We start from the raw sequence: 15,709 nt of genomic DNA on the forward strand, positions 1-15,709 counted from the left end.
GGTTTTCTCTGTCTTACAAGCTCTCTACCTTCCAATATATACCTTATATTTCTCACAATAATCAAGAGACAAACTACTCCTGAATAATGTGAAAAAAAGATGTTATTTCTTGCAAGTCCATTATGACTTAACAGAGTCATAGTCAGATAAATAGTAAGATAAATTTTATCATCTTTGGTTTTTGGGTCTGGTCTGTTGCTAGGTTGCCTTCCAGTGACACATGGCAAAAAAACAAACAAACAAAAACTCAAATCAACTGCAGCGGTACTCAACCGGTTTAATGTCAGGCAATACTTTCACGGACCGGCCTTTAAGGTGTCGCGGATAAATACAGCAAAATAAAATGATACGACAGAGACAAAAACTGTGGTATTTTGTAAATATAATAATAAACGCGTAGCTTTATTAGCAGCGTCCCCCTGAAATGCACCAACAACATTGAGAGTAACATCCTCCTGTCTGCCACTTAATGCTCTCTGGTCGCTATGGTTATGCGTAAATATTTATTTAAAAAAAAAGACACACAACTACAACACAGGAAAAGACAAAGTTAACGAATAAAAACCCTGAAAACCATAAATTTCACACCTGAGCCTCAACTCTCACGGCCAGGTACCAAACGACTCACAGACCGGTCCGTAGCCTGGGGGTTGGGGACCGCTGGTATAAAGTCAAGAAACTAACAACCTAACAGACAACTGGGTGTCCGGAAATAGGATTTTGGACTGGATATTGCTTTTTGCCTGCTGCATGCTTAAGTGAGACATTGTTTTCCAACACACTTATCTTTGGGACCCTGTTTATGCTTCTCCTGTTTTGAAGTCTCCCCCACAAGTGAACCAAAATCCCTCATTTCGCACAGGCTTTGACAGAGGAGCCGATAACACTCAATGCTAAACGATTCTCATGAACAAGACAACTTGGCACTAGCTCTAAATGGAAGCAAATTCTCAAATCACAACCCTAATGACCTCATCATTAACATGCTCTCGCTGTGCACGGCTATAGTAGCTGCAAAAACACCATCCTCTCATTAGCACTTAGTCCAGATAAACAGGGTGATCCTGGCTGCACAGTATAATGGGAGGACCACAGGTTAATCTCTATAACTGTCCGAATGTCATTCATTATTAACACCTACACACAAACCGAGAAAATCAAATGTGTAATACACTTCCTACGTGCCATTTTTGCGTCTTCGTTCTACCTTCCCCGTCTCATTCAGCCATAATTGGTGAAGAGCTTCCACAGCAAAAGTAAACTTTCTAATCTGTCACTGAATTGCTTCTACATGAAATTACAACTCATAAGATATTATGTTGACTGCAAAGCCAGCAAATGCCCCCTTAATAAACATAACCCGCTATTATATCGCACACATCTATTTGCATTCTCAATTTCATTGCTGCGCAACGTTTTTCCATAAAATGTATTAGATCATTTCTTCATACCTCAACAGGCCATATGAGTTCATTCTCATATTCCCAGAGAAAGTGAGGCTTAGATTGGGTCAGCGTGCACTAGCAGTGTGAACATCCAACTTCCTACTGCGTAATTCCCTATTGCTTTTGGACAACGCCCAAAGTACGCTGGAATGAACCCAAGCAATGTGTGAACGTGTGACAAAATACACTAATTTAGATAATAATCACAGAGAGCATGTTTATGGGTCATTAAAGGAAAGCATACTGTGACCAAGAAATCTCACACACTAAGCTCCTGCTCATTAGAGGGAAGCGGACGACTCAACTAATTACTCTGTGAACGTGACGGGCCACAAAGAATGTGTCATAATCTGTCTCTTGAGAATTAGTGTCCACCTCTGCACTGCTATAATTATGGGAACAGGGCCATTTTAAAATCACTCGTAATTCTGCAGGCAAAACAAAGTATAGGTGTCACTGAGATGGATTCAAGTCCTCGTGTCAGTTATATAAAGAGAAAAGAGGAACTAAGTTCAACTCTGGTTTCATTACAAAGGTCCATTATAGTGCTAGAGATCTAAAAACAGTAATATTCATTGGTGAATATAATTAATTAAACCTCTTGAGTGGGTGCTTACTCAGACAATGACAGCAGTGGTATTTGGATAGCAAAATATGATTATGCAACCTCAAGTATTAAATAAGTGGATCATTGAGCTAACAGAGCATGTGTTTCTGGTAACCTTAATGGATATATGAACAGATAGTCTTAGCTTATGCTCATATATAGTTAGGTCCATAAGACTTTGGAAGAGGACATATATTTAACTACCAAATATTGTTTCCTGCCTTGAGATATTTTGCAAGGCCGTTATTTGCAGCCAATTTCAGCCGCTGCTAGTTTTTGAGTCTTTCTGCCTTCAGTTTATTGTTTGGTAACTGAAAAGCATGATCTGTTGAAATCAGGTGACTGACTTCCTCATTGCAAAATATCTCTTTTTTTTGCTTTAAAAAACTCTTGGGTTGCTTTTGCAGTTTGCTTTGGGTCATTATCGTTTTGCACTGTCTGCTCGGTTTTGCAGCATTTGGCTGAATCTGAGCAGAGACCACTTCTATGGTCTTTTGTGCATTTTGGTGTTGCTGACCTGGTCAGTATATTTATTTTTTAAAGACTGGACCAGATTGTTGTTTGGCCATTCCTAATTATTTTTGCTGTGTCTCTGGTAGGTTAATGTTGGTTTTTCAGCCAAATGATGGCCTCCTTCAATTTTTCCTTCCTTCGTGTTTTCCGGACCTTATATTGAGAGTTCCAGTGACAAGCTTCAACACTCAGAATCAACTCCCAGTCTTTTATAAGCTTCATTTGTCATGAAATAACAAGATAACAGGACTCACTCTGCAATTAAACGGCTTGTCATTCAGTTGCCTAATTCCTCCTGAGCCTCTGAAAATGGGCAACGACGTATAAAATGGCTGTAATTGCTGAAGAGTTGATGCACAACTTTTGTTAAACCACTTCATTTAAAACTGAAAGTCAGAAACTCAATCACATCTTGACTGTTTGATTTCAAATCCACCGTGGTGGTGTACAGAAGCAAAAGTACAAAGATTATGTCACTGTGCAAAAACCTATGGAGCTGTTTGACTATGCGCTACATGATGGCTTACAGGTCATGACAAACTGCAGCAAAGGAATCCAAGTGCAAAAGAACTTGGCATTTTCAAAGTCTTCTAGCTCTATGTATGTTAATGTGTAAAAAAAAACAAAAAACAAGAGTGAACTAAACCAAACAAACTGGTTTAAAACAGAACAAAGTGGTTTCAGCTGCTCAGTACAGCTGAGGTGATCTGCTGATTTGGGTTATGAATCTCTGTGGCTATTTTTTCACTTTTTACACGCAGTCATTTGACCCATTATTAAGATAATGATGTGAAAAATTATGGTTTCTCAGTCTAAATACCAACACTGATGTTGAAAAGCGCAGTGATTACAATCATTAAGCTCTTTATGCCTGTATCTCTAAATATTCATGTTGTCAAAAACTAATATGACACGTGAGCAGGGCCATCGATACACTGGTGCATTGCTACAGCTTTAATAACTTCATTTATTAGATTCCTGTAAGTTCATAGCATCCAGTATCTGATGGGCTGTGAGCTTCAAGGGACTTTACAGTGACCTACATCTATATCAGTCACATCTCATTCTTTGTTTTGTTTTTTTAGGATTGCGAAAGAGTCCCTTTCTTGGAAACATTAATACTGCCACTATGTTTGTGTCTGTCAGGCAAAAGCAAATGTTCTCAGAGTGCTTCTGAGAACAGTCAGGATGAATCTCCTCTGCTTCAGAATAAAAAAGAACAAACGGCCGTCTTCATGAATGTCTTAGAAAACACAGATTCCAGCGGTCATAAAAGCGACTCTGTTTCTGTGCGGCTTACAAGAAAATCTTCTTGAACTGTCTTCCAAGTAGCACACACTTTCCGCCAGTTTCTACGTGCTCTGTAAACGGTGGCACTTCTACTTTAAAATTAAGTGAAAATATCAAACTTGGTTGTTTTTTTTTCTATTTTAGATGAGGCTTTGTTTGAACGGTGTTACTAATTTAATCTGACAGCATCTACCCCCTAACCTTAGGATTATTTTTAGAACTAACTCTGTCATTTCTTTGTTTTGTTGTTACTAAAATTATATATGTGTGTGTGTGTGTGTGTGTGTATGTGTGCACTGTTGAACTCTTTATCTGCAGTGTGCATGCAACCAGGCTGCTGAACCAAGACACTGTTCTGCTACATCTGAATGGGACAGTGTTCACAGGGCTGCATCAAATGGCATTCATGCGTCTGCCATAATAATCATCATAACATGTCATTCAAGTGAATCACTCTGTTGGCTCACAGAGACTGATGAGGCTTTTTGATTGAGCTGTTTTGCTTGTTACTCCGGTGGGTAAACTGCCCCCTTAATGATAAAAGGGAGAGAGACGAGAGAGTGGCGCTGATAATGGGGTCAGTTTCTGCATTTGTGTCCTTTTTTTTAACATTATATGTGAGAAAAGCTGAGCTTGCAGATTTCTTTTTTTTCTGTTTTAATGGTCATACGGTCTGACGCATTCACAGCTGGAAGCTGCTGAGTTCAACCACAGTCCTCCACTGTCGTCCACTGACTAGTAACGTTGGACCAAGTGCTTCATTCAAGGGCACCTTGAGCACAGATAAGAGCGCCTCTCGTTTCCCTGTTCCGCCTCTGCTGATTCTCTCAGCTGGGATTCAAACTGGCACCCTTCCTGATACCAGCTTGCATTTCTAACCTGCTGGACCTCAAATGTGTGTGTGTGTAATCAAACAGTTAAGGCTCTACTGTAGGCACTCTACAGTATGGCATGTGTTATGCAGAGTTCCTGTTGGATGAGCATTAGATTTTACTTCTTTCTCACTGCCCCGAGCTTCCCATGTGTGTCATGCTGGGCTTCTATCAAGCAGAGAGACGTTTTTCACTGTATAATATTGTAAATGATTAAAAATAGCACAGGGAAGCATGGAAAGAGGGAGAGCTGGAACAGTGAATGGTAGGTAGAGTGGATGACTGAGAATAAGCTCTCTTCTATATGTATTTCTAGACTCATTATTTGTTCCTTTTGAAGCTAAAACGTGCTTTCCCCTGTGAGTATATGCATACAGAGTGCGACAGAGGAGATCACACACCGGACGCCCATTTTTTGTTAAATTCGACCGCGTCAATAACAACATTGGCCATTACATAATCTGGTATCTGCAGGGTTCGTGTGATAACCGTCTTGTTGCCTGACTGGCTTGATGCAAAGTGCTATTGGCAGAATTCCTCTACAGGTACGGGGTCTGACAACATAGCGTCCTTAGAGAACGGTGGGGGTGTTGGATCAAAGTGATGCAAACAGACAGGGTGTCATGGAATATGAAGCCTGGAAGGTGAAATTTAAGTGAAAAGGGGAAAAAAATGAGTGTACTGTGCGTGTTTGAGGGTGAGTACGCATGGGAGGAGGAGGAGGAGGTGGCGGTGGAGTACAAAGACAGTGATGGGAGACTCAGATGAGACTCAGGCACAAAAACCTGGTGAGGAGAATGTGAAATGCTGTGCAGAATGTAAACCAGTAAAGAGAGAAAAAACACACAGCTTTCTTAAAGAAAAATAAGGGGGCGGGGGGACAAAAGCTAACGTCCTGATCACGCAGCAAATGCATTTCTTGTATATTCAGAATGGATTTCTCCTGGCAGGGCTTGTGCAGTCAGGCAATCCAGGACATATTAGAAAATGATGAAATCGTGCAGATGCTGGCCACCATAAAAAGCAGGCTAAGTCATATGAGTGCTTGCTGGGTCAAGTTGTCTTTCTCAGAGCCTGGAAGGAGGCTTAAGCCCAGCAGGACAATGTGGCACCTACTAAGACTGAAATAATCCAGTCACACTGAAACAGAAAAAAGGGAGTCACAGAGCAATTTTCCCATGATTGTTGCTAATAATGTGGGTGGCTGTAGCTCAGGTGGCAGAGCAGGTCAGCCAGAATCAGAAGGTCGGTGGTTCGATCCCTCCTGGCTGCATGCCAAATATCCTTGGGCAAGATACTAACCCCATGTTTGCCTACTGGTGGTGGTCAGAGGGCCCGGTGGCGCCAGTTTCCGGCAGCCTCGCTTCTGTCAGTGCGCCCCAGGGCAGCCATCGCCAGTGTGTGAGTGTGAATGGGTGAATGACTGAATGTAGTGTAAAGCGCTTTGGGGTCCTTAGGGACTAGAAAAGCGCTATACAAATGCAGGCCATTTACCATTTACCATTGTTACGAGAGCATTAACCAACCCACACCAGCAGCAAACTAACATCTACCTCCTTCTCTTTCACCGCACGTCCAGTTTGTGCAAAAGCCTCGCTCCAGCCCTTACTCCTCGTCATTAACTCTACCATCATGCTCTGTTGAACTCCTCTCTCACTCACTAACAACAAAAAGCTGCGGCAAACAAGCCAGACAAGGTTGGCAACACAAACAATGATAGCATCATCCCCACAATCCCAGCACCGGAACCAGAGCCCATGCAGATATCTGCTGCCTAATTAGATCTGCGTGTGATCTAATGTTTGAGTTTAAATCCTTATGAGAGGTGCAAAAGCTCTCTGGTGGGAAATCTGTACAAAGTAGATCTGCTTAATTAGTGAAAAACATATAAAGTATTTTACATGTTTCAGGACACGCGGGAGGATTAAAACGAGCAGTCAGTTCTGAAGTTATCAAGTGCAAAGCAGCCCCAGGGCGCGCTGGCAGGTGTTATTTTATTTCCGTGTCTTGGCCGACAGGAGGGACATTAACTAATCTATACCTGCGAGTTAAGTGCCTGGTGAGTAAAAGGAGCAGATCTTTATCCTCTCCCACTCTATGTTCACTTATTCAGCTTGGGAAAACTATAAATTAACTGCAAAGTCGCAGCCTGCCCTCTGTTACGTGTCTCTGGTTTATCTGTGTTTTTTACCTGCTGAAACTTTCCGCCGTAGCGTGCCGTGCCGATGCTTATCACAGCCATCACCACAGAAACTAACAAACCCAGCAAGCAGCTCTGGCTTCTACACCATCGGCCAATTATCAGCCAAATATGGGCCTTAACTAAACAGGCAGTATTTGCATTAGTTCATGGTTTTCTTCAAATGATAACGATCTGTGGGATGAATATGCGGTAAGGCATTAAATTCACGACAAATATTTAATTTAATATGAGCAGCATGGAGGATGTGAATGACTAACATGTTTATTTTCATAGGATATAATCTGATTACATCTTGGCAAAAGATATAAAATAGCTCTTATGTCAAGGACTTGGAGCACACGTAGTCTCTGATCTTTCAAGTTATTATGGCTCTTTTAATAACTAAAACTAAGAAGCCCACTTGACCTCTGCTTTGCTCTTCAAAGACCATGAAATCTCTGACAGATTAAAGTGAAACTTCAGAGATTCCCTCCATACATGTTTGGGATTTAAAGTACATTTTCACAAAAATCAGACACTTTTAATGGTAAGCATACTGAATGTTCAGTAATTGTGTTTACCTTACTGTTCAGGTACGTAATCACTACCCTGTAGGTAAGTAGTCACTAAACAAGGAGCGATGTGGTGGTTTACTGCTTGTGTGGTTTAGTTTGTTTTTCCATCTATCCAGCAGCAATGCTTTTTAATTTTATCTTGATGATCAGCCACCCTGTTTAGTGTTCTTACAGAGCAGTAATACGTTACACTAATGCTATTACAAGCACAATATCCTAAGGCAACTACTTCACATTAAAAGCTTTCATGTAACACCACATAACCCAACTTTCTGGTGAGATAATCTTTAGTCTTTTCATTAGAAGTAATGTGAACTAAAAACTTTTACTACTGAAACAAGGAGTTCACAGTACTTTGCTTGAAAATGTTTCCTATTTGAACCTACAGTTTCTATGATAAAACATTAGATGGTGAGATAATAGGAAGCAAAACACTGTGTGGACCCAGCAGCATATGAACAGCTTAACTTCCTAGCCACAGTTGAACGTTTTCCTAGATCCTGTCCCTCAGTGACTGTGGGTGAAACTGAAACTGTGTAAGCCAAAAGCGGGCTGAGCAGGGTTTGCAAAGAGGCAGCCTTGTCATCAGAGGTGGGAACACATGATACAAGCAACCGATATCGATAGTCTACTGCTGCTGGGAGTGGATGCATTATGCAGTGTGGCTGTACAATGCCTGGACTCTTTGCAGGCACATCTTTTCAGTTTTTTTAACTCAACATCTAGATTTTACACATCAGGGTTTTTTTTAGCCTGGCTGTGTTTGGTCATGCAGAGAATGTGTAGCTACAGAATGTACAGTAAATAATAACCACAGCCATTCAAGCAGGAGGTGGTGCAGATGGTTCCAAAGCACAGCATGAAATGAGAAGATGAGTCATGCTGAGGATGTCTGAACTTTATGGAAAGAAAATCTTAAGATAGGAAATTAAAACTTTACAAAGAATTAAAATATAAGTTAACACACACACATACATAATCAGCTGTTGAGTGTACGCCGGTGTGAACAGAAACCTTTTGAGCCTGTTTATAAATGTATGCACGGATGTAACTAACCTTAAGTCAGCAGGCAGTTTGTTCCAAGGAACAGGACCATAGTGAGTGAAAGTCCCCTCAGCACACTTAGATTTAATTCTGAGAACTGTTAAAAGAGCTGCACCTGATGACCTGAGAAGTCTAGTCGGATTATAGACACAGAGCAAGTCAGAGATGTGCTGGGGGGGAGCCAGTGTGAGCCAAACTGACTTCAGTACTAAGAAAGTATGTTCAAGTGGAATATCTTCAAAGCCGAAGTTGTCCCACTGATGAGGTGGACGATCCAACAAATAGAGTGTTGCAGTAGTTTAATCACCCTTGAAGGCATAGACCAATTTTTCAGTTTGAGATAAGAATTTTCAAACTTTTTATAGATTGTTTACGTGGTTTTTACGAGAGATACTGTCGAAAATGATGCCAGGTTATCTGACATCCTTACTGTGTATCAGAAAAAGTGATATTAAATATGAAACAACTTTTTGGACTTTTCGGACCAACAATGTGTCCGTCTTGCTTTTGTTCAGTTGTGAAAATAAATTCTAAACATCCAACATTTAATGTCATCAATGCAACTCATTGGTCAGTGACCAAAGATTAAATTAGATTAATTCTTTTTTAATATGTGACAATAATGTAAAGACTTCCAAAAAGTTAGGGAGTTACTTTGATTTAACATTATTGCTAAATCAAATTGTTAAACAGTTGTGTTTTACTATTGCTTAAATTTTCCAGGCGAAATAATACTTCTTGGCTTCTTCTGAGCTTACATGACTTGACTTGCGCTGTATCACTGGATATACTGCTGTGCCACTACTGTTGCACTATAATGCTGCTGCTGGTACTTTGCTTTAGTAGATTCACTCTTTAAATTAGGAAGCGTGTTATCGCTGACAGGAGCTTACTGAAAAAGAAGGATTGAAATTACCCTTCATTTAGTTACATTTATAAATGTTGTCACCTGCAGGCATCCATAAAACATTAAGTATTTTTTTAAGTAATGTCACAAATATTATTGTTGCAAATCTTCTTGAAATATTGTGATATAATTTTGATGCTACGTTACCCAGTCCTAATATTCATTTTTGTAACTATGGCCCAATAAACATTATTCTGATATGTTAGCTGATAGTTTTTTTCTTTCCGAAATGCAAAATATGAACAGATAACTGTGTGTACTTATTTGCTTACTTGTTTACACTCTGTATGGATCAGCTGGTTGTTTTACTTGTGGCATTCTGAACACGTGTGTTGCAGAATGCCCCCTGGTGGAAAAATTATGCAATGTCATCACTCAGTGTTGAAGGGTGTTTCTTGAGTCTCTTTGTTACTTTGTCACCAACCCTAGAGATAAATCCGTTGGAATCCGATTTTGATTGAAAAGTTAACATGCTTTGGGCCAGCCCCAGTTTGTGAGACTTTAAAAAATGAATCCACAGATCAAGACTTTAAAAATCAGGGGGTAACTTCACATCAGCTAGATCCGTCTTTTAGATTCGCAGAACAATCTCGTTTCATTTCTCTAAAAAAAATCCTTTGACAAACTTTTACGATTAAAAAAAGGAATGTGCAAATGATTTCATTAACTTTCTTCTTAAATATCAAGTTAAACAGAAGACAGTTGTTATTCCTCAGTGTAATCATACAGAGATTTGTGCAGTCCCAGTAAAGCTAGGCATAAAAGACTTCAGCTTCTCATAAAACAAGTGTTTCAAATGGCTTTAGCTCTGATGAAAGCAAAACAGGAAGCTGCGAAATCAACATCTACTGTATACCATCTACAGAAGGGGATGATCTCTTTATTAAGCTCCACAGTGATGAGCCAATTTAGAATCTCCCGACAAAGCCCACGGATATTTAGAAACCTAAAACATTCATTTTCATTTGAGGAAATTGCAAATACCCCTAATTCTGCATAATTCCTGGAAATATTCATTACACTGAGACCAATAACACTGTAACAGATACTCGAGGGGTAATAAACGATCAGAAATAACATTCTGCGGGCACGCGGCCAAGTCACGCAACGCAGAAAAAGGATAAACACTACGTCACAGTCCAACACAGACAGCCCTGCTCCAATGTGGAGCTCTTTGGTTTATTATGCAGCAGCACATCCCAGCACACCAAGATATCTGTACACTTCTCACTTCAGACTGTGAATGGTACAGTAGTAAATCACTGTCTTAACTTGCCTGTTTTGCTGAACTTGTTGTAATGTCTTGAGATCAGTATGAAAACACTGGGACATAAATGACACCTTTGAGAACTAACCCTACACTTTTCTTTTATTTCCATTCACAAACTCAAGAAGCTGCTTACTAAAAACACATGATGCTGCTCTGAGGCAACGAGGTCTGCTCTATTTCCACTGTTCCATTATGCTTAAAACTTTGGGTATGAACCCGTTTTCACAGAATGCCAAACCAGTCCATTGTCTTTTGTAAAAAATAGAAAATGTACATGGCTCGTCTTCAAAAACTGAGGAGAAGCCCTGAGTCTTGTGCCACATTATTTAGGAAGGAAAGGAACTGCATGGCACAGCGTCAAGTTTTTGTTTTTGTTCTTATAAAGAAATAGCAACATAAAAACCATCACAGATTATATCCCATGAGCTAATGTTCCACTTTTTTGTGAGAATCTGCCAAAAATGTCATTTGAGACACTTCCTTGTTGCCATTATTTATTTTCCTGTTCAGAATTTCCTTCATCTCCTGGAAAACAGGTACAGTTAAGATGATTTATTGGCATTGAGTAGCGCTCACAGCATTGATTCTGCATCCAGCCACGCAGCTCAAAGCGCTCACCATGTGTTGCTGGCTTCACGTTCTCTCACGCTCTGGCCATTTCATGCACTGACGGAGGGTTTGGCCATGCAGAGGCAGCAGTCCTGCTGCTGCCTGCAATATGTGACAGCATTGCCTGCCAGGTTCTCCACTGAGTATATTTCATTACTTGTTATTTAATTTATCCCCCTGATGCCGAACTGCTGTGCAGTTTCTAACAACATTTAGTTTGTGCCATAGAAAAAAATAATAATAATTCCCACTTATCTATCCATCTATCTATCTATCTATCTATCTTTATATATCTATCTATCTATCTATCTATCTTTATATATATATATATATATATATATATATATATATATATATATATATATATATATATATATATATATACACATATAGTGCAGGACCCTCAAGGACCCTCAAGCTCCCAGGCCTCGAGCTTGAAGGATAAACCGCCCGCAGGGGCGTGCTGGGTGTTTTTTATATATATATATATATATATATATATATATATATATATATATATATATATATATATATATGTAGAGAGACAGAGAGAGAGATAGAGAGAGAGAGACAGAGAGAGAGACAGAGAGAGAGATGGATATTAAAGCACTTTCCTAAGAGGAGATGGTCAGTAGAATATGTGGTCAAACAACAATCATTTCTGATTCAAATTCCCACAGATAAAAATGCTGATTAAAGTATGACTGCAAAAGCTTTTGTCTGAATCAATATGTCTGCCAATTTGCACACAATTTGCCAATGGGCTTTGAACATAAAATTGAAAGCAGCTTAAGTTAGTCATGCACGTCTTTGAAAGTTGAATGGAAAAGTAGCAAAGGGGCTTCGGAGGCATGAACTTTGGGGAACCACGTCACTAGCTTCCAGAGGCCTTGTTTGCATTCATGGGAAGGATTTGCAATGCGCAATTAAATGATGATCCTTCCTCTAACTTCCTCTGGAGATTCACGTGTCAGACTTTTCTTAGAGGAGGGATGACGGATGGAAAACGGAAAACATAGCTGAAACATATGTATCATTCAAGCTGGTGTGCAACATTAAAGCTTTGAAGCGACATAAATCATGCTTGGTCGAATTCCTGCAAGTTCATTATGACCTCCTTACATGCAATTAGCTGTAATTAATGGAGCAACTTCAAAAGACGCTGTTTCCTAAATTTATCTCCTCTCTTGTCTCGCACTTTGTCCCACATAATATGCAGCAGAGAGGCTTACAAAATCGCACAGATGTATTTTCAGCCTGAGAGACTAAATCCACCTCAGAACCACTGTGTTGTGAGCAGCTCTAATCCAGCTGTAGCAGAGGGTTCTGCGCGCTTTCTCAAAGTAAGGAGAGCCTGTATATCCTTGTACATCCCATAGGGTCTTCCCGGGGGTCTCGATCCACATGATGGAAATCTATTCTGACCCTAACATTTCTGCAGTACGCGGAATTGTAATGTCAGGGGTGTGTTTAGCAAATCACCCAACTACAGCCTCCAAATGATGACAACCTTGGTACGCGTAGCTGCCAGCTAATGCGCGCAGACCTGAGCATGACAGGAGCCTCTTGGGTTTTCTCAGCAGCGCTCTGTCCTCCGACTATTAAATTATGAGCGTTTTACCACCTCCGCTGAGCAAGGCAAACACCGCTGTGTCAATCTCCTTGAAACTCGGGGGCGCACAATTTAATCCTTAGCCGAAATCATAATTGTATTACTGGTCGATCGTGTATATAAAAAGCCCACGCATATATGACAAAAGTTCCATCATCGGACTGGTAATATCTTAACATTTTGGCTGATAGTATCGTTTATTAAACTGAGTTAAATATGGCTGGAATAACGGCGATAAAGGAGAAGCCTGGGAAGCATTAGTGCGAGCAGTTCTGGGACGAGTGATGGGCATTCCCCGTCGCTTCACACTGTCAATAATCGCTATAATGTTTCTCTCCGCTTCGCTCTCCTCAGAGGCTGCTTAGCTGACGCGTACTTGACAGTAAATCATAAATCATAAATCATATCAGCTCCAACTAGGCTATGGCGAGTTGATGTGTGTGACTATTTGGTACAACTGGCCTCTGTAATGAATAAATATCAAAGCAAAAATACTGATGTCAGTAATACAAGTGGGGGGAAAGAAGAAAAACATGGATTGTGTCTTTAGCCTACTGTGCGACAAGCGCAAGCATCTTTACGCTTGCTCGGATTTCTAATTGTCAGCTCGCTGGTAAAACAAACAAAACCAAAAAGGAAAACGACAACCGTTAAAATCGCAAAACAAAACGACACGTTTCTGTCACTTAAAATAATTTAGTGGCTATAAACAAAACAATAACACACTTGGAAACGAGCTGTAATTAATAAGCACGTATTTTCAGCTAAAACTGTTATCGTTGTCACTTTGCAAATTAGAATCAACCAGAGTTTTTGTTTCGCTTTATTTTATTTTCTCCCCAAACCTAGCTGAGTAATCAGGCGCGCGCCGCTCTGGCGCCTCGCGCGCATACTTTCCCCGGGCTCACCTGCGTTCCTGAGCTTTTTGTTCCGATAAACGGAGAAGATGACCAGGAGGTTGCCCAGGATGTCAACGACCGTAGTGAAGATGAGAAAACACCCCAAAGTTGTGGCAACCCACGGCGGGCGGTTCAGGACGGTGTCAGCGGGGTCTGGTAAGGAGCTGTTCAGGTGAGACCCATTGATAACCATTGTACAGCTACAGTCGCCGAACTTTCTCAACTGAGCCAAATTCACCCTGCACTCCTAGAGCCCGGGTCTCGGAGTCGTTGCTGCTGCTGCTGCTGGTGGTGGTGGGATCCTATAACCTCCCGCGGGGTTCATCTTCATCCCCTCCACGCGCCGCTGCTCCTTCTTCTTGCTCTTCTTCTTTCTCCTCTCCGCCAAAGTGAGCTCTGCCCAACTACCGCGGATCAGCTCTGGCAGCCTCCCCCTCTCTTTGGTCGCCTCGGTGTCACTTCTGCGCCCGTGTGCCATTCACTTTGTCGGTACGCATGTGCGACATGAAGCCGCCACTTCAAACCATCGCAGCATGTGACCAAACAGTTCGCATAGGGGCGCTTTTATTTCGAGGGAGAAATGCTGTCGCTCCGTGGTCGAGCAGTGAAAGGGCAACTCCACGGCTAAGGAAGCGTCCTAGTTATCGAGCGCATTCATTCATGCCTTTGCGGTCGCTCGCTGGTTTTATCTCGGGAAGCCATTCATGATTATTTTTGAAGAATCATTCATATTAGTCGGATCTCTTTCAGAAAAATCACTATCTTTTCCGTGAATGCTCAAGTGCACTGGATTTAAAGTGTTTAATGTATCCAAAATGTAGTTTTCCCATAATGCGTCTTATTTTTGTAAAATCTGTAAATACTTACACACGATTGTAACTCAGTGAATTAATATAAAATAGTATAACACAGACACTGCAGGCAGTAATTCCTCTCTCTGTTTGTATTCTGTTAGATCATACATACTGAATGCCCCTGGCGTCCACGCTCATCTATAGTTTGAGAGAGTGCCGGCTTTCTATACAAAGAGTAGCAATTATGCTATTGTTTGTTAATGATGTTGAAAATAATGGGTCAACCCCGTTCCAAACACACAAGCAACCAAACCCTGGTACCTTTTCATGAGACATCTCATTAAAAAGGGGTTGTCAGAGTAGTAATAATAATAGTAAACATAAATAAAAACATTTGTTTTTGATTTTGAGGGTATTTAAGGGATGTGTTAAAAAAAAAAAAAAACACGCACATTTATAGTCTCTTTCCTCACTGAGGATTTTTCAGTATGAGGTACAGCAGAGAGAAAGGGTTCATCAGGAGCCACAGAACAAATCTGCAACTTTTCGGATAATCTGTTAATGTTTTGGGGGATGTTTCAGGTAGAAACACACAGCTTTATAAAACTTATTAACATCTAAAATTGTAATTTAAGTTGAATATATCAGGTTTTAGAGCAGGGGTGGGCAACTCCAGGCCTCGAGGGCCGGTGTCCCTGCAGGTTTTAGATGTGTCCTTGAACCAACACAGCTGATTTAAATGGCTAAATTAGCTCCTCAACATGTCCTGAAGTTCTCCAGAGGCCTGGTAATAAACTAATCATGGGATTCAGGTGTGTTGACCCAAGGTGAGATCTAAAACCTGCAGGGACACCGGCCCTCGAGGCCTGGAGTTGCCCACACCTGTTTTAGAGTCAAAGTCATGCAAAGTAAGACATCTGAGATTTTGTTTCTGACATTTTCTCTATTGATTTGACTGCCTAATTAAGAAAATAACAGCAGATTAATCGATAGCACCACAAGACCCCCCTGTTAAATTTTACTCTTCATACTCCTCATCCTCACAGTTTTTTTTCTCCTGCTCTCATATTTCGCCTGGAAGCTTTAAATG

At 40.8% G+C, this 15,709-nt stretch overlaps 1 protein-coding gene across 1 annotated transcript in view; it reads right to left on the reverse strand.

Moving 5' to 3' along the window:
- mtnr1aa (melatonin receptor 1A a) overlaps window positions 1–14,307 on the reverse strand; it is a 36,667-nt gene extending 22,360 nt beyond the window's left edge. Inside the window, exon 1 of the mRNA XM_006796114.2 lies at window positions 13,835–14,307. Coding sequence (XP_006796177.1) covers window positions 13,835–14,018 — 184 coding nt within the window. The 5' untranslated portion in view covers window positions 14,019–14,307. The remainder of the gene's footprint in view (window positions 1–13,834) is intronic.
- Between the last annotated feature and the right edge of the window lie 1,402 nt (window positions 14,308–15,709).

This window comes from Neolamprologus brichardi, chromosome 6 (genome assembly GCF_056152115.1).
Source record: "Neolamprologus brichardi isolate AB-2024 chromosome 6, ASM5615211v1, whole genome shotgun sequence".
NCBI lineage: Eukaryota > Metazoa > Chordata > Actinopteri > Cichliformes > Cichlidae > Neolamprologus > Neolamprologus brichardi.